The 27,958-nt window shown below is 39.7% G+C and overlaps 2 protein-coding genes across 3 annotated transcripts; one reads left to right on the forward strand and one right to left on the reverse strand.

The window, feature by feature from the left end:
- Positions 1 to 1,357: 1,357 nt before the first annotated feature.
- LOC131228598 (malate dehydrogenase, glyoxysomal-like) lies at positions 1,358 to 20,321 on the forward strand. Of its 2 annotated transcripts, none has more exons than XM_058224363.1 (9): positions 1,358 to 1,522; positions 3,246 to 3,461; positions 4,545 to 4,859; positions 5,345 to 5,434; positions 5,868 to 5,951; positions 17,110 to 17,145; positions 17,229 to 17,318; positions 17,465 to 17,559; positions 19,989 to 20,321. In XM_058224363.1, the coding sequence occupies exons 1-9, from the start codon at positions 1,451 to 1,453 to the stop codon at positions 20,059 to 20,061; spliced, it is 1,071 nt and encodes a 356-aa protein (XP_058080346.1). In that variant the 5' UTR covers positions 1,358 to 1,450; the 3' UTR covers positions 20,062 to 20,321. The 2 variants fall into 2 exon arrangements, with proteins under 2 accessions (XP_058080346.1, XP_058080345.1); XM_058224362.1 differs by having other exon boundaries at positions 1,378 to 1,522; positions 3,243 to 3,461.
- Positions 20,322 to 21,477: 1,156 nt separating this feature from the next.
- Positions 21,478 to 24,980, reverse strand: LOC131228733 (protein TUNICAMYCIN INDUCED 1). The gene is made up of 3 exons (XM_058224586.1): positions 24,752 to 24,980; positions 24,272 to 24,622; positions 21,478 to 22,461 (listed from the first exon to the last, which is right to left on the reverse strand). The coding sequence occupies exons 1-3, from the start codon at positions 24,875 to 24,877 to the stop codon at positions 21,661 to 21,663; spliced, it is 1,278 nt and encodes a 425-aa protein (XP_058080569.1). The 5' UTR covers positions 24,878 to 24,980; the 3' UTR covers positions 21,478 to 21,660.
- Positions 24,981 to 27,958: the final 2,978 nt, after the last annotated feature.

Below are 27,958 nucleotides of genomic sequence, written 5' to 3' on the forward strand. Positions count from 1 at the left end.
GGTTGGAAGCAATCCGCGTCCCCTTAAGCTCAGATTTCTCATTGAAGGGAGCCATAGCACCGTCATCCAGACTTTCATTTTTATCGCATGGATCATGATCTGCTATTTTTCCATAGAAAAAATCTACACCCTTCGATTTATGGCAAAAATGTGTTAATGGTCCTCATATAATTAAAAAAAATCTAGAATTGAATGATGAAGTCTTCTGTTTATTTATTTATTATTATTATTACTTTTTACTTCCTCTTAAAGCATGAGCCCAAAAACAAAGCATATCAAAATTTCAGGTAAACCACACCTTGGGGTAAAGTGATGATTGAATGCCCACCATTAAAAACTTTCTCATCACGGGAAAAGTTTTTGATCAAGCTGATAAGTGTTTTACTTACGGTAACTTATTAATTAAGTTGGATTGCAAATAAGAATCATTTTCCTGTGGTGTGGTCCACCTAAGGTATGAATCTGCCTAATTTTTTGACTCATGCCTGAAAATAATTAATGATCCAAAATAGATAAAACACATACATCATTCTGGAGCTTATATAGCACCGTCCATCAGTCACGTTGCTAGTAGCAGTGTCAGTACACAATCCACACCTGCCCTACGCAAAACGAACAGTGGATATCCCATCCCCACCGTTTTGTGATGGCGTGGCCTACATGAGCTTGGGATTATCATGATGTTTCAGGGCAACCATGAAGCAGCATGCCTAATGGACCGAATGGATCTCATGAAAGTTACACCTATACCACAGAGGGGCAATGGGCTGGGCCAGGCCTAGCCTAACACTGAAGATCGGAGGCCAGAGCCTAGCCCAACCTCGATAGAGGTCTAGAACAAAAGGTCCGACACAGAAAAATAATTAGACATGGGCCCAACTAAAAAATTAATAAAATTCTTATTTTCATTTAAATATTCTCAACCCATCAATTAATCAAGTGGACCGGACATGTATAGAAAAATAAACATTTTTAAAAGATGAAACCAACAGATTTGAGATGGATGGATAAACCAAGGAGGATTGGAATGGCATGTTGGTGGAATACAGACAAAGTGCGTTGGACCAGGTTGGCTGGGTCAGGTCAGGCTGAAATGACTTGAACCCAAGCCCAGCCTGAAAATTATCGAGCCATGCTTGGTAAGCCCAAGCTCGGCCCACCAATCAAGCTAATGGGTCCAAACTCGGGCCGAAGCTTGTTGGGGCTGGTCAGGTCAGATGGGCTAGCCAGCCCATCGCCACCATTTCCATCGGAGCCTGCTCGAGTGTTGTGTGCATCTTGCATCCATGGTCTCCATTACCGAACCTTGTGCCGCACTTGTCAGAACCGAAAACCCGTGTATCATGTGAAAATACGCGGCCATGTATCTCACATAAGTTCTCTTCGGGTTTACTCCAGCCAAAACACGCTCTCTCTCTCTCTCTCTCTCTCTCTCTAGATACTGAGGAAAATGCAGCCCACAGCTGAGATTAACCAACGAATTGCCAGGATTTCAGCTCATATCAACCCTCCCAATCTACAGGTTTTGATTACTCTTCCATACCCCTCTTTCTTGCGTTTTTTGCCTGTTAATTTCTGTTCATGATTTGCTGAAGATGGCAGTTTTTATTTTTTTTATTTTTATAATTTTAATTTTCATCTTTCTTTATGACATGGGTTTTCTCCGGTTTCTGCAATGGTGGCGAGTTTCTATATAAATTATGTGTTTTTACTCTTTATTTGGGGTTTTCAGTTCTGGGTCTTGCTCCTCTGATGTTAAAATGGTGTTTCGGTTTTGATTCTATTGAAAATTATGGTATCTATGGATTCTTTCCTTTGTTTTTCATCATGGTTTTTCGTTTTGTCTTTTAAATTTGATAGAAAGGTTGTTTATTTGAGGCTGTGTTTAGCTGCGCTATCGAGTTGATTTCAATAATATTTCAGTATTGAGGAAATAGCCATATTATAATTTCTGTTGTTGTCATTCATAGTGTGGAAGTAACCCTCAAATGGATTTTATATATCTGTTCAAGTCCAACTTGCAAAATATGCAATTGCATTTTGGAGCTTTGTCATTCGATACAGATACTTAGGAAGGTAATTACAATTTGGTCATTTCCACTTTATTGAACTAGTTATTGTGATTCGATACGAAGGTGCATCCAAACATAGCCTGAAAACCTTTTCTAATGGTTTCCGGTTCTGGGTTTTGTTTTTCTACTGTTGGTGATGGCATTTTGGATTTTATTGAGTTAGAAATTATGGTATCTATGGATTCGTTCCTTTAAAAATAATAATAATAATAATAAAATATTGAGGTTATTTTTTATAGAAAGGTTGTTTTTGAATGCACTATTGAATTGAATTTTAATATTGGTTCAATAGAGGTGGTTATAAATTGAAGGATGGACTTTAACTTTTTTATTTTTACTTTTTCCCCATTTCAGTTCTGAGCTTTCTGCTTTTGATGAAGGTGTTGCTGTGATTGATGAACTTTACCGACATTTTCTCATTCTTGTGATTGTAGTTACAAAATTTTCCATTTTCTAGAAGACGTGAATTATTGATAAGTTCTCCAAAATTAAATTCTTGAATAGTCCATGAATTTTTCAGTAGTTCTAAAAAAGAAAAGAAACGAATCCCCAAAACGACCGTTTTCTTTTCCCTACTTTAGATAAAGTGGTGTGATGGTTTAGTTCTTCATTGGCCTCATTCTCCACCTGATGCTGTACATGACATTAGAGTAGGGTTGGCAAAAAAAGAACAACAAGAATACAAAGAGAGATCTTTTGGAGTTTTATGATCATTCTGATTTTCCCGATTAATTGCCTCACGAAAGTTTTCCAAACTCAAACATTGTGACATTCGTGTGATGGAGTTTTTCTAGTTTAGATATCGATAAATTGTGACATGGCATTAGAGTAGGGTTGGCAAAAAAGGAACAACAAGAATACAAAGAGAGATCTTTTGGAGTTTTATGATCAATCTGATTTTCCTGATTAACTGCCTCACGGAAGTTTCCCAAACTCAAACATTGTGACATTCTTGTGATGGAGTTTTTCCAGTTTAGATATCGACAAATTAGAAGATGTAGTGCTCATACTCTTATTTCTTTCCTGTTATGGTGTTATGGGTTTGTAATGGGTGCTATAATGGTGTTAGTTATGAAAGCTGAAGCATTTTTTTTTTGTCTATACTATCTCAATCATTTCACTTGTTTCCATCATCATTGTATGATTAAAATGGTGTGAATTTTGGACTAGAAGATGGAGGGAAGCTCCAGGTTGAGGCCTGCTGTTTGTCGATCAAAAGGTGGGGCATCTGGATTCAAAGTTGCAATCTTGGGTGCTGCTGGGGGCATAGGCCAACCACTTGCATTGTTGATGAAGATGAATCCATTGGTTTCAGTTCTACATCTGTATGATGTTGTCAATTCTCCCGGTGTTACGGCAGACATCAGTCACATGGACACGGGTGCTGTGGTACTTCTCTCCTCCCCCCTCCCCCTGTGATTTTCTGAAAATTTAAAAATTTGGCAAGGATTCACAATGTATAGTTGATTGTTGTTCTTTATGTCTACATTTATTGGTCAGGGTCTTTGGGCTTCCTGTTTTGTTTTTTGAGGAATCTAGTTTCTATGGTTTGAGATTTGCTAACTCGTCACAGTTTGGGCGAATGGCTTGGGTCTTGGGTTTGCTCCCCACATACATGAGTTCGATTCCCCTCTCTGTGGATTACCTGATGCACGTGGTTAGTGGGTGATTGCCTGCATCTACAGGGAATAGTCTCGCCTTAAAAGGAAGCGGGGGACACCCTGTCGTCATCAAGCAAAAAAAAAAAAAAAGTTTTGAGATTTGCTTCGTTTCCTATTCTACTGAAGCATAACGGGTGTGTTTTGGTTGAGGGATTATGTGGTTTCAGGCATGATGTCTTGGATCATAGGGTTATGGGTTTATGTTTTTAATATTAAGTGTTTCATATCAGTCATATGGTTTTATGTTGATCTGTTTCTTAGCTAATTCTTTGAAAATTGGAAGTTCTACATTCATGATTAGGGCCACAATTTCTTATCTAGGGTTTATTTATTTATTTTTACCACTCTCAGGTTTGCAGTGTTTGGATTCCAAGCGTTGGGTTTCCGTTCATAATATTGGGTTTCAGACGATAGTAAAAAAGAAAAAGAAAGAAAAAAAAAAAGGAAAAATCATTGACCTAAGAATTAATCCACACTGACTCCATTTGGCCAGACTATGAGTAAGAGTCCAGCTACCAAGTTTATAGGACATCAGCGAGTTGATGATCAACTCAGTCAATTTTACAAAAAGGAAAAAGGGATGTTGAATTTCCTTTAATGCTTCTGAATTGAGCATGGAATCAAAAGTTCAATTTCCAAGTAGAGTCCGAGCTTGTGCACACTGTTTTCAGATATCAGTCACATTTCTATTTCATTATAGTTCAACACCCTTATTCTCAAACTCCTTAAATTTGATACTCATGCATGATTTCCTCTATTGGGTTTTGATCCACACACTTGAATTTTTGCTTTTTGGTTTTTGTTTTCTAAGGTACGTGGATTCTTGGGGGCACCGCAATTAGAGAGCGCACTTACAGGAATGGACCTTGTTATCATTCCAGCCGGTGTTCCGAGGAAGCCAGGAATGACGAGGGATGACTTATTCAATATCAATGCCGGAATTGTTAAGACTCTTTGTGAAGGAGTCGCTAAGTATTGCCCTCATGCAATTGTGAATGTGATCAGCAATCCGGTGAATTCTACTGTCCCAATTGCAGCGGAGGTTTTCAAGAAAGCTGGTATGTTTGATCCCAAACGGCTTTTGGGAGTGACGATGCTCGATGTAGTGAGAGCCAATACATTTGTGGTATGCAATTGGTTTCTTTTATTTACGATTTGGGAGTTGTGGAGCTTTCTTTCAAATTTGGTTGTTCAGATTCTTGTAGTTGTAATATAGAGAAGAGTTTCACTAAGCCTGCTCACATCACTACCCATATGGCTTCACATGCCATCCTGGCACATCTGTTGGTGTGCCTCACGGTATATGTTGATTTTGCCAAAATATCATCCTGATCAACTCATCAGATGGGTGGTCATGCTCATAATTTATATGTGGACCAACATGATTTTCAGTCATATCATCCACACAGTGGGGCTACCTGACGAATAGCTCAGATGTTCCTCTTATGTTCTGGGTGGCTGAGTGTTGGTTCAGCAAAGATCCATGTGAATACCCACTTGAAATCTGTTTGTTGTCAGTGAATGGTATTGCGGATTTCTCGTTGATTCAATGTCTAGTATCATCAGTAGTCGATGGTGTCGATCTGTTTCAATGTTATGTTACTGTGACAGGCTGAGGTATTAGGAATTGATCCCCGGGGAGTTGATGTCCCAGTTGTTGGTGGCCACGCAGGGGTTACAATCTTACCCCTTCTGTCTCAGGTTGGAAGAACTATCTCTTAATTTCAACATGTAACTCTTTTCTTTTACCCTGATAATTGTACTTGCATATGTGAACTGTTATAATACTCATGCTACTCAATAGACACGAAAATCGGGCCAGCCTGCTCAATAGGTGGCTGCTCATGTACCAAATAAATGGCCCGTTAAAAAGAATTGACCAAAGGTCCTTATTGGATACATACGTGCAACTCCCACCAGATGAGCAGATCAGACAATTTTGGACAGTGGGTCCCACCTGTTGAGCATATTGCATCTCGGATACGTGTGCCATGTTGATTCATGCCAGTGGTGAGTCCTGTGAAACTGCACTCATGCACACCACATTCGTTTTCGCATCATTTTTTTTCCCATTCTATTTCTGATGTGTGACGAGTTTTTGTTCCAATGATAACTTGGAGATCCATTTATGTAGGTTAAGCCTCCATGCTCCTTCACTGCAGAAGAAATTAATTACTTGACAGATCGGATCCAGAATGGTGGCACAGAAGTTGTTGAGGTAAATATTTCCATATTCATTCCTGAAATATGTATGGAAAACAATAATACATCTCTTGTATAATGGTACATACAACCTGTTAGACTAGACCCTTCAAATCCTTCAGGTACCAGCTTTGGATTATATGACATGGAGATGGTTATGGGATCCATGGAGTCATAGCTGGATATTCATATTAAAAATTAATTATTAAAAACTATTTAATAATAGAAATTTATTTAATATTAAATATATAACTCTGTCCTTCTGCTCTTGAGTTTTGTGGCTAGAGCAAGTCCAACACTTAAATCCCTAGTTGTACCCAAATAACACATTTTCTCCAAACTTGTGCTTCAGTAGAAATGCATAATATGAGTTCTGTTAAGGCGCTAAGCATGCTCCGTGGTTTAGGTAATATTTATACTTTAGGGTGTTAGGATGGAGGAAAACTAAAATATAGATATGGATAAGTAACCTGGAATTCTCAGAAAACGAAAAATCATGGACTCTGATTTTCTTTACCATTGCTTGTTTCGGGTTTCAGTTTTACATGAATTCCATGTATGATTACCTTGAACATGTCAACTTGTGCGTCTTCTCAGCTTTGGAAATTGATCTAACGTTGTTTTTGGGAGAAATGTGTGTTCACAGCTTTTGATAAAAAAACTGGGAAATGGATATCGATTTATAATGTTACTTTTTCCGCAAACAGAGGAAAAGTAGGTTTTCCATGGAAAGAAAACTCATTTCTGGGGCTTTCTGTGTTCCCAAACACCCTCTTAAATTTGAAATGTCAGACACAAGTATAGGGTACTAAGAATTTGATGTAACATGCTAGTGGAACGTGTATATAAGATTTGGTGGGCCCATGTGCATGGGACATTTGAATGGACAATGGATGAGACGGGAATGTCAAAATAGTCCACACTACAGAAGTTGTTTAGAATAAATAATATCTTATTTTCTGAGCTTGCATGGAAATGATTCATGGATAAAAGATAGAAGCTGGAAACATTTATAATGTTTCACGGGGAAAAAATGTTTGCTTAGGAACTCTATTAGTGGGTGTTTATCAGTAAATAGTTGTGGACTTTGGGGGCAGCTAGTTGTCATTTTACTTTAATTGTGTGTTTTGATGTAATTTCATATGATTCAAAGGTAGTTATTGAATAATAATACATTCTTGGGCGTTAGTATATTGTAAATGAGATTTTATGGGTAGTTATATAAAGGGTCAAGCAAAAAAACAAATTTGATCATCCAATTCTCATTTTAAACAAGTAACGGTGTGTTTGTTAAGGTAAAATTGGTGTTTTAAATAGCGAATTGTGTGTAGTTTAGCGTTCATCCCTCCAAGGTGTGAGGTGTAAGCTACACTATACTCTACTTATAGATTTTTAATTAAGGTTGTGCTTCATGAACATGAAATTTTAATTAAAATTTCATGAAATTTGGTGTAACCAAATGCAACCTAAAGCAATAGGAAAAATATGACAAAGATTTAGTATAAAGATAAGGAAATAGGAATTGAATTAATTGTTTAATATTTAGTTATATTATGTTACTTAAAAAACATTAACTATTTTCTATTGAAAAATGTAACAAATCATCGAAAACATTAACTGATTTTAGGCATTTAGTGTGCAGCTATGCATGCAGCATAAGCCACATGCTATGTACAATAAGGTATTTAAACCAATGGCTAGAACATTGCTCCCTTGTAATACACTTGTAATGGGTGATTATTTATGAAGTGAAATCGTTTTTCATTTTAGTTCTTGCAATTTTCTCTTGTTTAAGCATTAATTCTCCCTCTCTACTTGGACTTGTCAAATGCAAGATTGGCCATTTGTTGAGATCTTAATCTTTAGAATGCTTGTCACAAGTGTTGTTCCTCGGCATTCTATTCGTCATATATCGAATCTCGTTTGAGTTCCACACACTTGGTTTTGAATAATTGAGATTCGATGGAAGCTTCTTTTAATGTCGGTCAATCTCATCCAATGAATAGAGATACACCCCTTAATTTCTCGTAACTCTTCTTTTTCTTGCATCATCCTCCATAGAAAAGCCTCGGTCACGACCAAAAGCGTCTTGCCACCATCACCAGAACTTGCACGTCGTTGAAGCACCACCCAAGGAGACCTGATGATAAAACAAGAGAAAATTGAAAAATTAGGGGGCGTTTGGCATATCTATAAATAAAAGCTTATTGTCTCATGTCTAAAAAAATAAGTTTTAGATTGTTTGGTAAATTCTAATTATATAGCTTATTTATTTAGAAATTAGTAGATAAACTCTAATTTCATAAGCAATGGAGGGTTCACTTTTTCTTTACGAGCTTAATTAGCTTAAGTGGGTAGAGGTTTTGGTTTTAATCGTATTTTTTAATACCAAAATTACCCTCACATCTCTTTGCAATCTCCGTCCCTCCCACTCTCTTAAGTGGGCCCACATCATGAATGACCCATGGCCCTACATGATGAATGGTCCATATCATGTTGGGCCCACATAATGAATGGTTAACATCAAAAGTGGGCTCCACATGGTGGGTGACCCACATCAAAGTGTGACCCTGCATGATGCACGATGCACATCAAGTGGGCCCCACTCGATGGACGATCCACATCAAAGCTGGGGCCCCATGATGGATGGTGGACATTGAAGGTGGGCCCACGTGATTGGAAGGTTGACATCAAAGGTGGCCACATGATGAATTGCCCATAGTGAAGGTGGGACCCTGCATGATGAATGGTCAACATCAAGGTGGGCCCACTTAATGCATGGTTCACATCAAAGGTGGGCCTCAGATGATGGATGGCCCACATTAAAGCATGGTCCCACATGATGGACGATCCACGCCAAGTGGGCCCCACATGATGGAAGGTTGACATCAAAGGTGGGACGCACATGATGAAAGGTTGACATCAAAGGTGGGCTCACATGATGGAAGGTTGACATCAAAGGTGGACCCACATGATGAACAACCTATATTAAAGGTAGGCCCCACATTCAACCTTTACCCAATCCTCTTGATTAGATGATTTTAGAGATGCAATCAATAGCCACATGATGGAAGGTTGACATCAAAGGTGGAGCCACATGATGAACCACCCATATTGAAGGTAGGCCCCACATTCCACTTTTACCCAATCCTCTTGATTAGATAATTTTAGAGATGCAATCAATAGCCATAAAAAATGAATAATCTGCATTGATCATAATGGAATTGTAATTTTTAAAAGTGATAGCAGCTGCTCATAAAAAAGCTCTTATTTGAATGTTTTACCAAATGTACTTTTTTTAAACAAGAGCTTTTTTCAGTTACGAAAAAGTGATTTTACCAAACGAGCTTATTGTAAAACAAGAGTTAGAAGAGGTCTTATTAGAGTAGCTCTTATTGGATTAGATCAGAGATGTTAAACGGGCCCTAGGACAGAAGAAGAAAGATTTCACTTCATAGATAAATGCTCATTATAAGGGCCATTATAAGGGAACAATGCTCTACCTAAAATACACACTTGTTAAAAATGAAGATTTAATGCTCACATTCATTTTCTCCTGAACCTTTGTACAAAATTACTCGTAGAATCTCATTTACATCACTAATTTCCAAGAATGCATACCCATTCAATAACTACCCTGGGATCATATGAGAATGCATTAAAACTATACAAAATTAAAGTAAAATAATACTAGTTACCCACAAAATCAACTACTTATTGATAAACATATACTAATAGATTACCTAAGCAAACATCCATTCCCTATGAAATTTTGGAGCTTCTTTCTTTTTTCTTTTTCCAAAGAATCACTTCTCATGCATGCTTAAGAAATTGGATATTATTTATTGTCAGTTCAAACTCAACAAACTAATCTCCCGTAACCAGAGGTTAGTATTGTCCGATTAATTTTACGTTGGGGACATGACCAATCTAGAGCAGGTCCACTATTTTGGGAGGTTAGGATTTCAGTCATGTGCACCTCCTGGATAGTAGGAGCTACCCCAATGCCATTGTGATGGTATAATTCCCAAAACCTTGTCATTCTCCCAGTCCCAAGTACCCTGTATGGGACTCATTTGTAATGATTCGCATAACACCGAAAGTATGTAAGACACCTTAGAATTTCATTATAGTGGGCCTTGGTCTTTGCAAGAAGTAATTAGTTGGTGCTTTGCACTTTGGTAGGACCTAGTAGGGGTGGTTGCTTGCTACCATGTAACGCACTTGAATCCAATGTTGTCGAATCGCATATGCGATCATGTGCGATCGCATATATATATATATATATATATATATATATATTTTTTATATATATATATATATATATATATATATATATATATATATATATATATATATATATATATATATATATATATTAGGGAAAAATTCAAAAAATTGTAAAAAAAAATAAGAAAATGAGGAGAACTTTTCTAAGTTAATAGATAACTAATTTTACATATTTAAAATACATTTGAAAGAGATAAAATCAATTAAACAATGAATTAAACATCAAGTCATTCACATTTAACAATATAGTTAACAAGAAGTAACAACAAAATCAACAAGCTATTTATTTATTATGGTAGAAAATCAACAAGCTATCTTCCTTGAAACTTAAAAGTGCTTGAATCTTGATCTTCCAACTTCCAAGAGAGAGGGAATGTAAGAGAGAGAGACAGAGATTAAGATCACTTGGAAGTAGGAAATACAAGAGAGAGGGAGATTAAGACCACTTGTGATTAAGAAATGTAAGAGAAAAATAGAGTAAGAGAGTTTTGGAGTGAGAATATTGCAAATAGAGGAGATTTGGAAGCCTTTTTATAGACAAAATGTTATTTTTTTTGCAAAAAAATAAAAATTCAATGTGCCATAGCCAATATGCGATCACATATTTTCGCATACGCAGTGCCAGATCGCATATGCGATCTGCATATGGATATGCGCATATGCGATCGCACATGACAACAATGCTTGAATCGACCAGTCTCTTCTATTAGTTGATAAATTGGAAGCTTTCCAGTTTTCTCCTTTGAAACTTCAAACCTGTAGAAGTTGCTTAATATAGTTAAATATCTCTACTATATATAACATGAGCAACCCCGCCCAGGGGGGGGGGGTTGGTTTGTTACTTTTTGAGGTGCTTAAAACTTTGCATTTTCCAAGGACATGTGAAGGGTTTTAAGTAAGAAAAGGGTATTTTTTAAGTATCCAAACTGACTCCAGTGATCTGCTTAACAACATGTGATTTTGCCCACTTCCCATGAAAAGGGGGGCGATGCGGATTTTACCAGTTCCCTTAAACGGCAGATATCCCTGTACTACAGCATGTCTTATAGGAAGCGAGTGCAACACCCGAGCTTTGTGTGGTGGAACATGTTATTTGTGTGACAAACACTCCGTCCATCAGATGCCTTCCCTCATGTTCACTATACATACCAAGACAATCTGATCTAAAACTCGGGTGAGCCACAATACAAGGAACAATTTCAAAGTACATGCAAAACCTCTAAGTTCATGCAGTGTGTTCATTGAGTTTTAGATTGCTCTGATTTTTTAAGAATCTCTTCATCTGAATGAGTCTTATCCAGTGTTGTCAAAGTCCTACAATTTACAATTTGAGTCAAATCTTAAGCAAAACGATTTGAATCCCACCTTTGAATCCCTTTTTATAAGAATCTTATGATTTTATGAGTTGAATCCCTCAATTTATGATTTGAATTATACTTGTTCTCTTCTATTTTAAGCTTCACTTGCTTTCATTTTATGTTTTTGAATTGGTGGGGGATTTAAGAATCATTTAGGAAAAAAAAACCTTAAAAAAGAAAAAGAAAAAAAGAATCATTTAGAAAAGGTAAATTATTTTATTTTGTTCTTTGTAAGATATTAAATGATATATATTCTCTTCAACATTAAATCATAGAGCTGTTTTTTTTTAATGGTTTCTTACTTCTTAACTGGTTAAGACACCCAATTGATGTTTGACTTATCTGGAATGTTTTTATGAATGGCTAGGATCATGTTGACTTATATGTATTGTGAAATGATGGTTAGAAATCAAAATATCTTTTTCCGTTGGTCACCATAATCAAATGCCGCCTTTGCAACGTGATTCTACATTCAAGAAATTAACAAAAACATATTAAAGGATTCTTGTATGTTTTGAAGGAAAATTTCTTGAAAGACTTAAAGATAAGAATCCTTTAACACTATCATGACATGGCATTACTTGGTGCATATTGATGGCAAATGGGTGATTGTTGAATTTTTCATTTTTTTTTCTTCTAATTTATGTTTTTCATATTTTTAAGAACATAAAAAAATCTTACGATATATGATAATTTGTGATTCGATACGATTCAACCCCTATCACGATTTGTGATACGATAGTGATTTTGAAAACATTGGTCTTATAAGTGGATTTGGTGGAATATTAACAGTATTTTGGGCCCCACACATAAACCCATGATTGGTTTCCATACCATTTTTTTCCCAGTGGTATGGCCCACCTGAGTTGTGGATATTTTGCCCCAAGGCCTAATATTGAGGAACACACATGATGGACAGAGTGGGTGTCGAATACATGCACAAAAGGTGGGCCCCTCATAGATCGAGTGTTGTACCTGCTGCATGCAAAAAGGTCTTGGAGGATTCTGGTCCTTTAAATTCCTTTAATTCACATGCCAAGTTTGTAGCTCCCACTTTCTACAACCGTTTCTCCTTCCCTCTCCTGCAACCTCTTCCTCTCTTTTCACGTGCATTGCATGTGCCATGTGCACTAGTACATATAACTGCTGTAATTAACAATGTACTCACAGATTTCACAAAATACCAAAGCATTCTCCTTTTTTATAAAATATTATTGACTGATGAATTACTGAGTACTCTTTAAATTGTTGTCTCTGGAATATCTCCATCTGTAAACCTTAGTCTATTATTGTGGCATCAGTTTCTGTCAATCCCTGATTTTTCCGTTGGCTTTTCTTTGCAAAAGAGATCTATTGCTTTTCTTGTGTCATGTCACTTGCTGGGGAACTTTTTACTGCTTCTAAGAAAATTTACGGAAGTAAGATATACAAGAACAACTAGGCTAAACCGTAAAATGGTTGGCTGCAGAAAGCGGGGCAGATGTTATCTGAAACAGACAAGAACCTAATAAGAACATAGCAGACACAAGAGGGCATGCGTTATCAGAGGTCTGTAAGGGCTGGAGATCAGTCTCAGAGCATGGCTTGCTCCTGGCCAAAACTGAACTGAAAACCAAGTGGAGCTGCCAGAACTGAATTGTATTGGATGAAATGGAAAACAAGGAGATATGGTCTGAGCGAGTTTTGATTCCATGCTGATGTAGAACAGGCGGCAGATGACTTCATGAATTGCCAGGATCGAAAGAAACTGGTCTGGAAAGCTTGATCTAGGGCAAAAATGGCCTAAACACACTATAGCTCTGATGGGCATGACCTTGCAAGTGGTTATCCGTTTCATGTGTACAATACGTCGTTGGAAAGCTATCAACACGCCCTACATCGTGGCCAAACACCTAACATTCATTGGCTCCCAAATGGCTTCACAAAATTTAATCATTTCAAGGGTCAAATTTGGGGTTTTAAGAGTCCAGGTCAAGTCCAACATCTGTCTTAGTCATCTAAGATTTTATGAGTTTGGGTAGGATTAGATGCGTTTTACTATTTCGGGGAAGCCTTCTAGTTTCAATCGGATTAAAAGTCTGAGGTCTACTTTGCTTATATAAGGTTTCAGTCGGATTAAAAGTCTAAGGTCTACTTTGCTTATATAAGGCCATCAAGTATGTTGTAGACATAATTTCTCATCAATAATATTTACTTTATTTCTTTTTTCTTTTGTTATAGACGCTCTTCTCTCCTTGTGGATTCAAAGATTATCCTTTGGGAGAATACGATGGTCTCTTCAATTTAATCTTTGCACCCTCTACACCACACGCTCCTTAAAGAATGTGTGCCTTTAACAAAAACTAGGATGATAATTCCTCTAGGCAGTGTTCGAAATATTGGTATTGCGTTATGGATCGCACCCTTGGGATACATATACGTATTGGTTATCGCCCGGGATATATTGTTTGTATCGGGTAAATTTTATTTTTATTTTTTAGAGGCAACAAAGGAAAATATATTAAGAAAAAAGAAAAGATACAGGCAAAAGGATATATTGTTTGTATCGGGTAATTTGTCGCACTTTTTGGGAAACATGGGGAAACACTGGGAAAATGGTTGAATTTTTCAATGAAACTTTAGGATTGTTAAAAAAGACCTTAATACACACTTTTAAATAATAGCATCTCAAAAAAGAAGTGCACATAATAGTTTTCCTTTGTATAGGGTCCAAAGCTATGTGTTGTTTGACTAAATTAATGCAACTGTATTCAAATTGAATGTATGACATTTAGAGTGTATGTGATGATCATTTCATCAAACACTCCTAAATACTTTGAAATTACTCTCAATTGATAGCTAGTTGAAGGAAAGTTTCGAAAAAAAAAAGGAGAACATGAAGAACTAATGGATATCGAAATCAAAGCTCCAACTCCATGATTTTTCATGCAAAACATGAAAAACCAATAGGTTTCTAACCATTTGATACCGATTTAACATAATTTCAACAAAAAAGTGATCAGAAATTGAAAATGCTCACCGATCGAACATGTGGGATATATCAGGCTACATGTGTTTCATATCGAACAGGTGGGATACAAGATATATTGTGGGATATATCAGCCGATATCATTGATATTTAAAACATCGCCTCTAGAAAGAATTTGACAGGGGACAAACTTATATTCATATAGCAGTGACAGGAGCCTCTTGTAGATGTGTTTGACGCCATCATCATTCATTTGAGATGGTTTCACAGATTTCTTTGTAATGAAGAGAATGCACCTCAAAGTCATAGCAACTCTAATTGGCCTCAACTTTTTTTTTTTTATTCCTTTTAAAAAAAAAAAAAAAAACGCACACACACCACCACACACTCACGCCATGTTGGGATTTCACCACCTATGGGTACTCGAACCCTCAACCACGTGTTGAAACTCCTAAGAGTCTACCACCGGAGTAAGAGTAAGGACCCAATCGGCCTCAACTTCCATGTTTCTGGATTGAAGGTGAATTTGGCGAAATCGAAAATAATCGGGATTAATGTGGAAAAGGGTGAGGTCGAATCTCTGGCTCAAGTTTTCGGATGTGCGGTTGCTTCTCTGTCTTCCTCCTTTGTGGGTCTACCCTTAAGTATTGGAAGACCCTCGAAAAGCATATGGGAGAAAGTCACCTGCAGATTCCAAACATTCTTGGCGTGATGGAAGTGCCGATTCCTTTCTCTAGGCGGCCACCTCACCTTAATCAAAGCTACTCTCTCTAATCTCCCAATTTATTTCATGTCTCTCCTCAAATGTCCAGCTTCGGTGTTGGTTACTATCGATAAATTGAGACGAGATTTCCTATGGCATGGTTAAGAGGAAACAAAGAAATTTCATCTTCTTAAATGGGCTGAGGTTTGTTTACATACGGAAAACGGGGGAGCTGGGGTTAAAGACCTAAAAGCTATGAACAAAGTGTTACTTGGCAAGTGGATTTGGAGACTTGGGGTGGAGGAAGGGAGTCTTTGGAACTCCATCATCAAGAGTAAATACGGGAGATCGCCTAGTGGATGGTGGTCTAAGGAATCCTCGTCCTATAGGGTCTCCTATTTGGAGCGATATTATAAAGAAGGACGTCCTCCCTGGTATCGGTTTCGTCCTTGGTAATGGAGAAAAAATTCGTTTTTGGGATGATAATTGGATCGGGGATCAGCCGCTCAGAATCAGATTCCCAAGTATGTATCGTATCGCCTCTTCTAAAGTCTCCTTTGTGGCAGATCACTTTGTGATTGAAGAAGGTAAAGTTATCTGGAATATGATGTGCAGAAGGGATCTTCAAGACTGGGAGATATCAGATTATGTGGATCTAATGGAATGCATCTACACAGCAATTCCTTCTCCATCTTCAGTCGATAGCATTTTCTGGAAACTTGAAAAATCCTCGTCGTTCTCAGTTTGTTCTCTTTACAACCGTATGCACCGCCAGCAGCCCGCGCCCCTTGCTCACTGCTCTTTCATTTGGAATTACGTCGCTCCCCCAAAAATTCTCGCTTTTGGCTGGTTGGTAGGCAAAAAGAGGATTTTAACAGTGGATAATCTAAGGAGGAAAGGGATGGTCATTCGTAATATATGCTTATATTGCATGCGGGCTGAAGAGACAATCGACAACTGCTTCTGCACTGTCCTTTCATCTAGTCCATTTGGGCTGATTTTCTGTTACAGTTCGATATGTGCTGGTGCGTCCTGTGCGAGGTTCAGCTGTTTATTCAGGCGTGGCATGGGGTTCATCTAGGGAAGGCGAAAACTGTGATCTGGAGGATGGCTATCCTCGCAGTTTGGTGGTTGGTCTGGGGAGAAAGAAACAATAGAGTTTTCAGGAATTCCTCTACTATTGCTGGGGAGGTTGCATCTAAGGCTAAGCGTTTGTTGATAGAGTGGTCTTCCAATGTCAAAGGCCTTAATGCTTGTGATTTTTCCTTCTTAGGAGTGTAATTGCTGTCTGCCTTCTCAGCAGGCTTCTTTTGCTCTTTTTTGCCTTTTAATATATTCATCATCTTTCAAAAAAAAAACTTCCATGTGGTACTAGTATTTTATGGAGAAGCATGGTATCTTTGGTTGTCAGTTTGTAAAATGCTGCCCATGTTTCTGTGACAACTGATCCAATTGAACTGCTATCATGAATGAGCCATCGTACAAAAATCTTCCAGATTGGAAGATCCGGGCCATCCAATATTTGGCCTTTTTCAGCTGAAATGTGGATTACTGCTATATCGCTTTTCTTAATGGTCTATTCGCAGGCCACCCATGGAACAGTTAAGATCGTTCCACTGCCTGTCCACAGTGTGTTCCATCAGATACATGGCCTTGAACATCAAACCATGGGCTCCACTATTAGAAACTAAGGACCTGAGGATACAATCATACAACTAGTTCTTGGATAGATTCCTGCATACATCTAGCAAGGTTGGAACGTTCCATATTCTTTTGCTCAATCAGACGCCATTCGAAATATGATTTTCTTCCTGGCAAGCAGTTCACAGAACTGAATCTTATGTATGCTTTGCAGGCGAAAGCAGGGGCTGGTTCCGCAACACTATCGATGGTCAGTCCCTTTTAAATAGTCGTTTGCTCCATTTATCTTCTACATCACAAAATCAGATTCTTAAATGATTAGAAAAACTACAGGCATATGCTGCAGCTAAATTTGCAGATGCATGTTTGCGCGGCTTGCGAGGTGATGCTGGCATTGTTGAATGTTCATTTGTGGCTTCTCAGGTCTACTTCACTAGCATTGGATCTTATTTGTGTTTTCTGCTCTAACTTCTTGTTCTACTATTCCTACTGCTGCCGCTAGCATTATTACTACCATCTCCTCTCACTTCTTGTTTAGGAGTCATGTAAAAGGATCTTTTTTGTAACAGGTCACGGAGCTTCCTTTCTTTGCATCCAAAGTACGACTAGGCCGCAATGGAGCAGAGGAGATCTACCCTCTAGGGCCACTGAACGAATATGAGAGGTTTGTAAACATAATTCAAGTGCTCCGATGTCATCAGCGTTGTTATTGTCATCATTGTCGACATCTTCATCATCATCATCATTTAAGCATGGGTATCAAGGGTTATAACACAGAGACTCGGGCCAATTTGTCTGGTCTTGAGTTGGATCGAGATTGGCCCAAGTTGGAGGGGTGAATTGGCCTGACTCTCCTTAGTCAGGGACTAAGGATTGACTTGCCGTCTCGAACAGATCTGACTTGTCCTTAGTCGGCTTGTGAATCCACAATGTGTGTGGATGTTGTCATGTTGATCCTAACATGTGGGTATGGGTAGGTAGAGAAGCCAGCCTCCAAAACTGAGTAAGGGTTGCATCTACATATTTATTCTTTATCAATCCTTCTATTAGGTTCACGAAGTTCTCAGAGGAATTATATGAACCTTGAGCCCTGAGTTTGGGACTAGTGGTGCCTATGGATTGGTGATCCAGGCTCTACATGGGATGGGTCCCATTATTGATGGGTGAAGCCAAAAATCCTAACTCTCCAGTCTATGAATCAATGGTTAGGAGCAAAATATATCAACAGTCAACATCTGACTGGAAAAAACGAAAAGAAAAAGAAAAGAACAAATATAGGTGTCTATATGAGCTTTAGTCTGGGAGGTTTTTGAGGGATAGATTATCCATGCTGGGCCCATCAGATCAACAGTTTAGATCACCAAGCTATGGGGTCCACTCAGTCTAAGGTCAAGGCTTGAGGATACCATGCATATCCTTTGCTCAAGGTTAATATAATTCCTCCAGTTCTAATAGGCCGCCGACAATAATTCATCAAAAAAACTTGTCTCCAAGAAGTATCAGAAGCAGAAAATAATGTATTCAGAAGTGCAGGCCTGTTTGGATTGCTGAAACATAAATTGAGGAAATGCCATTTGCACAGAACCATTTTGTGAAAAAATGCCCCTTTTTTCATTTTGTTGTCAATGCTTAATAAACACAATTTCCATGAATTCGAGGAAAAGAAGAAAACAGCTCATTTCTCTGTCAAGTGCCCCACATGTTCCCCAAACCATCTTCAAGTGTCCCCTGCATGTGCCATCGTCCATTTTCAAACGCCTCACATGTGCCTTTGTCCATCTTCAATTGCCCTACATGTGCCACTGTCCATCTTCAAGCGTTTCACATGTGCCAATGTGCCTCCATTCATCTTCAAGCACCTCACATATGCCAATCTGCCAGTGTCAATCTTCAAGCGCCTCATGTGTGCCAATGTGCTACTTGTGCAACATGTGACACCACCATCTTAAAGCGCCAGATGTGCCAATGTGCCGGCCTAGGTGTCAATGTGCCACATGTGCAAATCTACCATTGTCATCTTCAAGTGCGCCAAATGTTCCATGTGCCACGTGTGATTATCCATCTTCATTCTTCAAGCTCCCCACATCTCGTGCTAGGTCTCTTCATTCATCTTCAAACTCCTCACATGTGCCACGCCCATCTACTCTTCTTTGAACAGCCCACATGACCACATATGCCACATGCCCCATTGCACATCTTCAAAACCTTACATGCAAAAGTGCAACAAGTCCCACCATTCATCTTCAAGCGCCCCACATGCCCACGTGTGAATTGCCACATGTGCCATTGTCTATCTTCAAGTGCCCCACATGTGCTACACGTGCTGGTATGAAATGTGCAACTCTTCATCTTCAAGCACCCCACTTTCCAATGTCCCACATGTGCATATGTGCCACATGATGTGCGCATGTGATGATGTGACAAATGTGCCACAATCCATCATATAAATGCCACATGTGCCGCCTTCTATCTTTGATTGAATTTCCATAACGAATTCCATTTTGCTGAGCAACATATTTGGAAATAGAGGAAAATTTTCCAAGAACATCTGGTTGAAAAACAATCTAGGTAGCGACTTTTCCTTTACTACAGTTTCTTGGAAACTGTGGTTATTTCCACAAATCGAACAGGCCCAAAAAATTTGAAGATTGGCGAAAAGTCAGCATTCAATGGTCCATTTTCTATTTTGCAGCTAGTGGGCACACCACCAAGGAAACAGCATGTAATGGCTTGGACAAGAGTGCTCCATTTAAAAAGCCAGGACAGGAATGCAAAGGCTACTAGCTCACATGTGGTACATGTGTGAGATTGTGGCTGTTCATCACACAAACCCCACTGTGCCCGGCCCAAATCCAAGCTTATTGGCTCACCAGGTTGGCAATGCTTGCATGTTGAGCATGGAGCACTGGTCAATCTTTTCAAACCTGCATGGTGGGGGGACCTGTTTGTTGCACAGCAAGGTTCTCACATGCACCATGTGGTCTGTTGGAACATCTGCCCGCAAGTAGTCCTTGTATTTCTCTTATGGGTATAATATAGATGATGACTGGGATACAGAATTTATAAGCTTTGTTGTGTTTTTCATTCTGGCAGATCCGGCTTGGCAAAGGCAAACAAAGAGTTAGCAGCAAGCATTGAGAAAGGAATATCTTTTATTAGGAAATGATCAATGGAGAGAGATGGTTGATGGGTCACCTCCTAGGCCCCACCATACATTTACTTCGCAGGCCTCAACTATAGGAAAACCACTAATCACATGTTCTGGCGCTTCATCTGGCTGATCAGCTGCAGTGGAGCATAATGAGAATAAATCCTGTCATGGATCATGGGTCATGTGGGATGTATTGTGTGTTTGGTCTCGACTGAAATTTCGTCTTTCAAAATAAAGATAGCTCATGATGGATGGCTTCGGCCCTGTGTTTTGCACTTCTGGATGTTGAAGGCTGGCATTGATTGTTTGTGGTTATGATCTTGGCATGACACCTACAACAAAAGTTCACTGTGGGTGAACCCTAATGTTGCCCTGTGAATCTCCTCTCTTCCATTAGCATTGGATGGTGATGGGAAGAGGGTCCCCCCTTGATCTGACCTACCTTGTGGAGAAGTCAAAATACAGTCCCACTACCTATTACAAGTTGAATCTTTGATCTAAGTTTGTTATGAGTGGCGCTAGACAGTTTCCTTTGTTCATAGTAACTGTAGCCCGAGTGTTCTGATGTTGCTGATTGAAAGAAAATAGCCCTCAACCAATGACCACTCTGGTTGTCAGCCATTCTTTTCTTACAGTGGTGTGGTCGTCACCCATCTACTCGATTGAGAACATCCCTAGATGGGGATGGAAGATGATAAAAAAGAGTGAATACTGTTTCACAAATGGGGATTCAAACAAACAAAATCGAATTGGATTCTTAGGCAAAAAGAGGGAAAGAAAATGAATGCATTGTAATATCATATTCCCATTTCAGGGGGCTGGAATGCTCACACTACAACTGCTTTACTAATGGGCTGGAGACATTGAAATCAACTTTTACTTTGAAATATTTCAAGGGTAAGATGCTAATAAAAATGAGTCATTAGATAAGTTAGCCTGCACCCAGTTATCGGTGATCATCTCCGTGAACAAGAATGGTGTTTGTCATGCATATATTCATCCTTGTGGGGATTCAATTGCACATGATTTTCCCAAGTAAAAGGCTCTAAACCTTACCATCAGTTGCGGTCGCGAAGAAGAAGACAGGACAAGGACGAAGAAGCAGAAAACAAACAAAAACTAGGTTCCAATATAATCAAGAAAGAACCAATCCAAACAGGTTCAAAGGAGCCGAGAATCAAAACAATCAAGAGGGAGAAATCCAACTTGGTAGATGAGGCTTTTGTGAGCCTTGTTGCTTTCAACTCCAAGAACATATATCCTGTCCGCATGATTTTGTAGTGTGGATATATACAAGCAACAAGCATTCATTAGATACATACGGGGTAATGCCATAAAGATTCAAATAATGATAATAGCTCACAATCCTTCTGAGCCATAAAGATTCAAATAATGATAATAGCTCACAATCCTTCTGAGCCATTATATCGATTCAAATAATGATAATAGCTCACAATCCTTTTGAGCCATTATATCGATTACCTTTCGTATAAACAAAACCAACGTATATAATTCAGTACAAGTCACCAATTTCATTGGTGACCCAAAAGAAAAAAGAAAAATATATTTTTATTGTCTGCATCTCTTTTGAAAAAATGGGACACCCTTTATACATCACAAGGTGAAGTATTTTGGAGCAGGGTGCACGATTGGAGTGGTGGACATGCTCACATTCCCCGTGAGCACATTAGGCGCTATACTATCCTCCAACTCAACAGGGTCCTTGACCTGCACAACCCTCTCCGGCACCACTTTCTCCCCATCCACCTTCGCTAGCACCTCGAAATGCATACGCACCTTCTCTGGCCTTGTCCGCCACTCTGGGAATTGACTCCAATCTACATCTCCTTCCTTTAAACCTTTTTCCACTCCAAACCCAATTTTCATAAACGTTTGTGCAGACACTGTTGCCTTCGTCAGCCGAAAGGATCCTTCCTGGTGGGCCTTCTCTCCAAGAATGGATGTGAGCAGCTCTTCAAACCCCTGTAGGTTGGCATTTGAGCCATTAACGGAGGCTAGTGGCCACAGGGTGGTGAAGCGCTCTGGGGTCAGGAGAGGGAGGGTTTCTTCAACTTGGGGTCTGGCTCTGGACGAGAGTTCAATGAGGCCAGGTGCAAGGCGCTTGAGCTTGAGCTTGTTGTTGTTGCTGTTGTCAGAGGAGGTGAGGGAGGTAGGGCCCACTATGCGGAGGGAGAGGAGGGGTTTGTTGTCTTGCTGGGAGATGGAAGATAGGCGAAGGTGTTCAGCTAGGGTCAGGAGGCCAGATGCAAAGCCACCTTTTTGGGTAGTGGTGCGGTTTAAAGGGAGGGGTAGGTCGAGGGGGTGGCGCAGGCTAACAGACCGGGCACCCTTTATGGTCACCATGGCACCATCAGCTAATACCACTTTCTTCAGCACACCGGCATCTACATCGTGCTGCAAAATGGGGTGAAAAAAGCTCTCATCAGTTGTAACTATACATTCCCATGATGTAACACAGGTCATCTAAATTTTGGCTGGCAGAACCTCTACCAAATCATGGGGGTGTAAGCCCACCTTGGATAGAGTAGGATGAAAAAACAGACAACAATCAGAAAATCCTGCTCATCAGACTAATGTTCTTTATTTTTATTTTTTTATTTTATTGACGTATGACAGATGAATTTTTGCTTGCTAAATATAGACCATTAGCCTTTCTAGCCTACACCATCAGATTAGTAAGTGCACATCTGATCACCTAAATAGGTGAGATTTTTCTCACCAGCAACCATAGACATTGGGGCCTGTGAGATGAATAGTTCATCTCTGCTAACGATTTGGGGTAGTCCGGCAAGTTTCCAGTTCATATCACCCATTTGTATATGGGCCCAGCCATGGTATTGCATGTAGCCATTCCATGGGCCTCAGCGAGGATGGAACACTGCAATAATACTACACCAATCAGGCAATCTTGTGCATACACTTTCACAAGTTGAACATGGAAACTTCGACATATCAGTTCATCAGTCCATTTGCAGCCTAACAGATAACACATCCATCCAGTGGAAGTTTTTTCATGGCGGGCTGACCTACTGGATGTACTGTTCCTATCACCTTGGTAGACCTCCCAAGTAGTCTAAGTCATGTCGGCATTACAGTGTGTCCCATCGGATGAACAGTTAGTATCATCAACAGCAGGGCTTTGGCACCATGAACAACAAACATGACCTCCATTCAATGTATACTATAACTGAGGCTTGGGGTTGCAACTTGCAAGGAAAAGCCCAAAATTACATTCCAACTTCTCTGTAACACTTCACAGAATTGCCCTTCCTGCTGATTCATAAGAGGTATTTCAGTCAGTCTCAAAACATCAGGACAGCCTGATTGTCGATCTGTACAATATAATCTAGCTATGGGAGAGGAATTCAAGAAGGGGACATGTGGCTAACTCAAATTAAACTACTGATTTGTGGAACCCATCATCACCAAATCATGATTCCAAAATCAGATTGGTTGAGCAATCCTAATATCTGTTCATGGAAACTTGTTCGTTCAAGTAGGACTATTGGATATTTTTCATTTCTAACCATCCACTGACAGTCAGATAATCAAATAATTGCAACTTTTGGTTCATGATGGATCAAACCAGAGGGCATAATTTGCACATTTTAACTTGAATAACTTGTTTTCAACATATGCAATTTCTAAGTGCCTGTGTATCATCCATTACATTCTGCCAGAGTATCAAAGTTTTTCTCATTCAAAAATCCTTAGATGGCATGCATAGGATTGCACATGCCAATCTAAAATTCTCCATGTCTATAATTCCTAAAGGTGGGACAAGGAAAAAGAGAAACCACTGGGCTCCATTTCAAGTGGGACCCACTTCATGGTCATCCAGACCATTGATCTGATGCACCAAAAGCCTTCCAGCCTTGAATAACCCACGGCCAATATTTGACCTTTTCAACAGAACAATTCCTAACCGCCTGTTTCAATGTCACCAGTCAAAGACTTGAAAACTTCCAATATGGAATATACTTTGGAGCATCCCCAGTCCACATATGGTCCATCAGATCAACGATCCAGATCAATGATTCACAAGCCCCCGCCTCTATGCCCACACACATCATGACACAACACACGTCCACATGACTCAGAAAAACCAACAATTTTCACAAGAATACATCACAATCTCAACAAGAAGCAAATCACCAACCCTAATCCAAAGCAAAATCGGAAGAATGAAAAGAAAAGTCCTTACCGGAAGTGAAAGCCTCATATCATCCCCATCCTGAATCCAAAGCTCCATGGGCCCCGCCAATTGAAACGGGGCCAAAACCGGCGAGACACTACCTTTCTTTGTCGATCTTTCCACCAATCCCGTCGGTTCCTCCCCCTCCATCTCCTCCTCCGCTCGAAAGATCGGCAAATCTACGAATTCCCACCGGTTAACATCTTCCAAAAGCCTGAAAGGGAGGACTTGATTCCCGATCTCGATGTCAAATTCGTAAGCGACCGACTGGCCCACCAGCGCGTCCCGCATATCGAACTCGGAGATCTTCAAATCATCGGCCTGGAACCCTAATCCCTTCACAATCGCTTCCTTCAGATCCTGAGATGAGACAAAAAAAGGGCATGGATTAGGGTTTTCAATATCGGATTTTCGGGAAATCTGCAACGACCGTCGCAAGGATTAAGGTTTTAGCGGACAATTGAGATTAGCGATGCGATTTTTCCTTACCGAGATCGCTTTCGAATGAGATGATGATGGATTTGTTGGAGAAGTTTTGGAGGGAATCAGAGCCGTTGATCGTCCCATCAAGAGGAGGATGAGAAATAGAGAGAGAGATCGGAGTCTGAGCGCCATCTGATGATGAGAAGAATCGGACGAAAAACGAGATTTTTACTCTTCCTGTTTTGCAATCGGATTTCAGATTCGAGAGAGAGAGAGAGAGAGAGAGAGAGAGAGGCCGAGGGCTTGGTTGGTTTTGAAGAATGGAGAAGCTTCTGGATTCGCAGTTGAGCTGAGAGCGATGCTGACGTGGATAAAACTAACCAATGGTAACGACGCGAGTGATGCAACGCGGATTTTGATTGGTTGAGACCGAACGCCGTTTGAGGCGGTTTTTGTGTGGGAAGTTATTTGATACACTGATCCAGTACGAAAATCAATACACATGCACACTGATACTCTTTGTATTACGTTGGATAAAAATCATCAGGACCGTCTAAATTGTTTGGATCATTATATCTTATCTTTATTACTAAAATTACTCTGGAACGTTGATAATCCCCTTCATATTGATATTAAGTGGGATTTGGATTATCCATTGAATTTTGGCCTCTTGTTACATTTTGCCGATCGTGAGGGTTTTGAATTGAAATACATGCATGCCACATGTAATGTGGATATATAGGCGTACGGATCTTCATATGTCAGAATGTAAAGTTTTTATTTTGCTTCGGTACACCGCGCGTACATGTGGACTTTTGTCCGCAATCTTATGACTGTGTGGGGCCTACCTGTAACATGCATGTAGAATCCAAACCGTGCATCTGGCACGCCTCCTCATGTAAGATGTACTTACCAAGAATCATCGCTATCAAAAATCCAAGTGGAACACACCACAGAGAACAATATATAATTTTTTTTCTAAAACTTGGCCACCTAAAATTTCGGTTGGCTTTTGCCGTGCGTTCCATTCCATAGCCCTGCGGACTCGGATTGCGTAATGTACTGGTCAGTGCAGGAAAAGCGCTCTATGGGCCCACCATGATGTATGTGTTTATCCACGCCGTCTATACATTTTGCCAGCTCAGCTTAAGACACAAGCCTAATTAGGGAGATTTAAATCTCAGCTGGACCACACCACATGAAAAAGTGGTGATTGAATGCCTACCATTACAAAATTCCTGGGGTGGTACACCTGAGATTTGGATCTGCCTTATTTTTTGGTATTACGATTTGGAAGGATCTAAAAAAAACGGATGGAGGGAGTGGATAAACCAAGCGGAATGCGTGATGTGCTGAGCACGGTGGTGAGTTTAAGTTACCAAGTTTTGTGGGCCTCACTAGGATGTATGTGTTAGATCCAAACCTTCCATCCATTTTGCAAGATCATTTTAGGTCATGGGCCATGTTAGGCAGATTTGGAATCCAAGTGGACCATGCTACAGAAAGTAGTGGGGGTTAAAATCTTACCATTGAAAACTCCTTGAAAGCTACAAAAGTTCTAGATCAAGGTGATATTTGTGTTTTCACTTAGGTTTCCGTGACCTCATGAATAGGTTGGATGGCAAATAAATATCAATGTAGGCCTTAAGAAGGTTTCAACAATAGACATCATTGTCCCACTGTCTTCTGCGGTGTGGTTCACTTGAAGTGTATATCCATCTGATTTTTGAGAAATTTACCTCTATAAATGCTATTTTTTATCCAGCGAATTTTACCAAGAATACAAACCTTATCTTACCAACTTAGACTTTGCACGTACGGTCAGTAAAGCTAGGCAAAATAGACCCGATCCGGTGGATCCGACTCGTTCAGACCCGATCCGACCCGATCAGAACCGATCCGACGGTCTAGATCGGTGCTGATCGGGTAGCCCCATGCAGATCTAAAATCTTTTCGGCTCGAATTTGGATTGGCCCTGATCCAACCCGACCCGACCCGAAAACCGATCCGGACAGATCCGATCCTACCCAATCCGGAGTAGTTCTTTTGATACTTCTACCTTTTCCTGTGGTATGGCCTGCTTGAGCTTTGGATATACATCAATTTTGGGTTCAACCACTAAAATGACATGCAAAAATGAATGGATGGCGTGGATACATCACATGCATTCAAGATGGGCCCCAACTGAGATTGCTGTGTACAATAGCTAAATGATTTGCTGTGTACCACACACTGCACACAGCTACTACATATCTAGCTTTCAACCTAGAAATAGGTACGTGTCGTGCCAAGACGATGCTACTCTATTCAAAGGAGATCAACGTTATATGGCCCCATAGTGATGTTTTTATTATATCTATACCGTTCACATATATTTACAGATTAATTTAGAGCATTATACAAAAAAAAAAAAGGCAACCCAAAAAAGGTTTCAATGATAGACGTTTAATATTCACTGCTTCTTTCAGTGTGACCCACTTAATAGTTAGATCTATCTTATTTTCGTCTCAAGCCATAAAATAAGCTTGAAAAATAGATGGATGGTTTTGATATAACACATGTACCATGATTAGACCCACCTAACTTGCTAACGTGACATCAATACCATGTACTACCAACGCACGGGATAGTCCCACTGACGCCATTCATAGCTGTAAACAACTGTAACTTTTAAACATCGAGCATTGTACGAACGGTTCAAACGAATTCAACATGGCCCCCACAATGATGTATTTATTACATCCATACCGTTTAACCGTTTTTCATGATCATTTTAGAGCATTCGGTAAAAAAATGAATCATATCTGAAGCTCAAATGGACCACACTGAAAATAACAACGAGGATAATGATTTTCATCGTTAAAAAATCTGATCAGTATCGTACCTAATCCGATCCGACTCGATTTCCCTAGTCGAGTCGGACTCGGTTCGGGTCAAGCTAACAAGGTGTCGGATTTGATCGGATGGCATGTCCCAGATCCGGCCCCAGATTGGAATGAGTTCGGGTCAGCGTATTTAGATCTCAGACAGAATCAGGTTAGGCACAATCTGATCCGACTCGATCCGATGCCCACCTCTAATGGTCAGGATGAAAATAGCCCTGCCCTTAAAAGTAGACCTATTGCTACGGATTATAACCATAGCTATATATAAAATAATTCGTAGCCATAGATACTATAAGCCAGTCTAACGACCTCCCCCTAAAAATCAAAACCGAATCATGGCGGGCTTGCCGAACTAGCTATGCCCCTGCCACTTGCTGGCCTATCCAGT

This window comes from Magnolia sinica, chromosome 16 (assembly GCF_029962835.1).
Source record: "Magnolia sinica isolate HGM2019 chromosome 16, MsV1, whole genome shotgun sequence".
Taxonomy (NCBI): Eukaryota; Viridiplantae; Streptophyta; class Magnoliopsida; order Magnoliales; family Magnoliaceae; genus Magnolia; species Magnolia sinica.

Bases quoted from the DNA above. Each gene is read 5' to 3' on its own strand.
- LOC131228598 (XM_058224362.1), top strand. From the start codon at position 1,451: ATGCAGCCCACAGCTGAGATTAACCAACGAATTGCCAGGATTTCAGCT. The intron at 1,523-3,242 runs GTTTTGATTACT...ATTTTGGACTAG, and splicing joins TCAACCCTCCCAATCTACAG to AAGATGGAGGGAAGCTCCAG. The intron at 17,319-17,464 runs GTCTACTTCACT...TTTTTGTAACAG, and splicing joins GTTCATTTGTGGCTTCTCAG to GTCACGGAGCTTCCTTTCTT.
- LOC131228733 (XM_058224586.1), bottom strand. From the start codon at position 24,877: ATGGCGCTCAGACTCCGATCTCTCTCTCTATTTCTCATCCTCCTCTTG. The intron at 24,623-24,751 runs GTAAGGAAAAAT...GTCTCATCTCAG, and splicing joins CTCATTCGAAAGCGATCTCG to GATCTGAAGGAAGCGATTGT. The intron at 22,462-24,271 runs GTAAGGACTTTT...CCCATTTTGCAG, and splicing joins ATATGAGGCTTTCACTTCCG to CACGATGTAGATGCCGGTGT.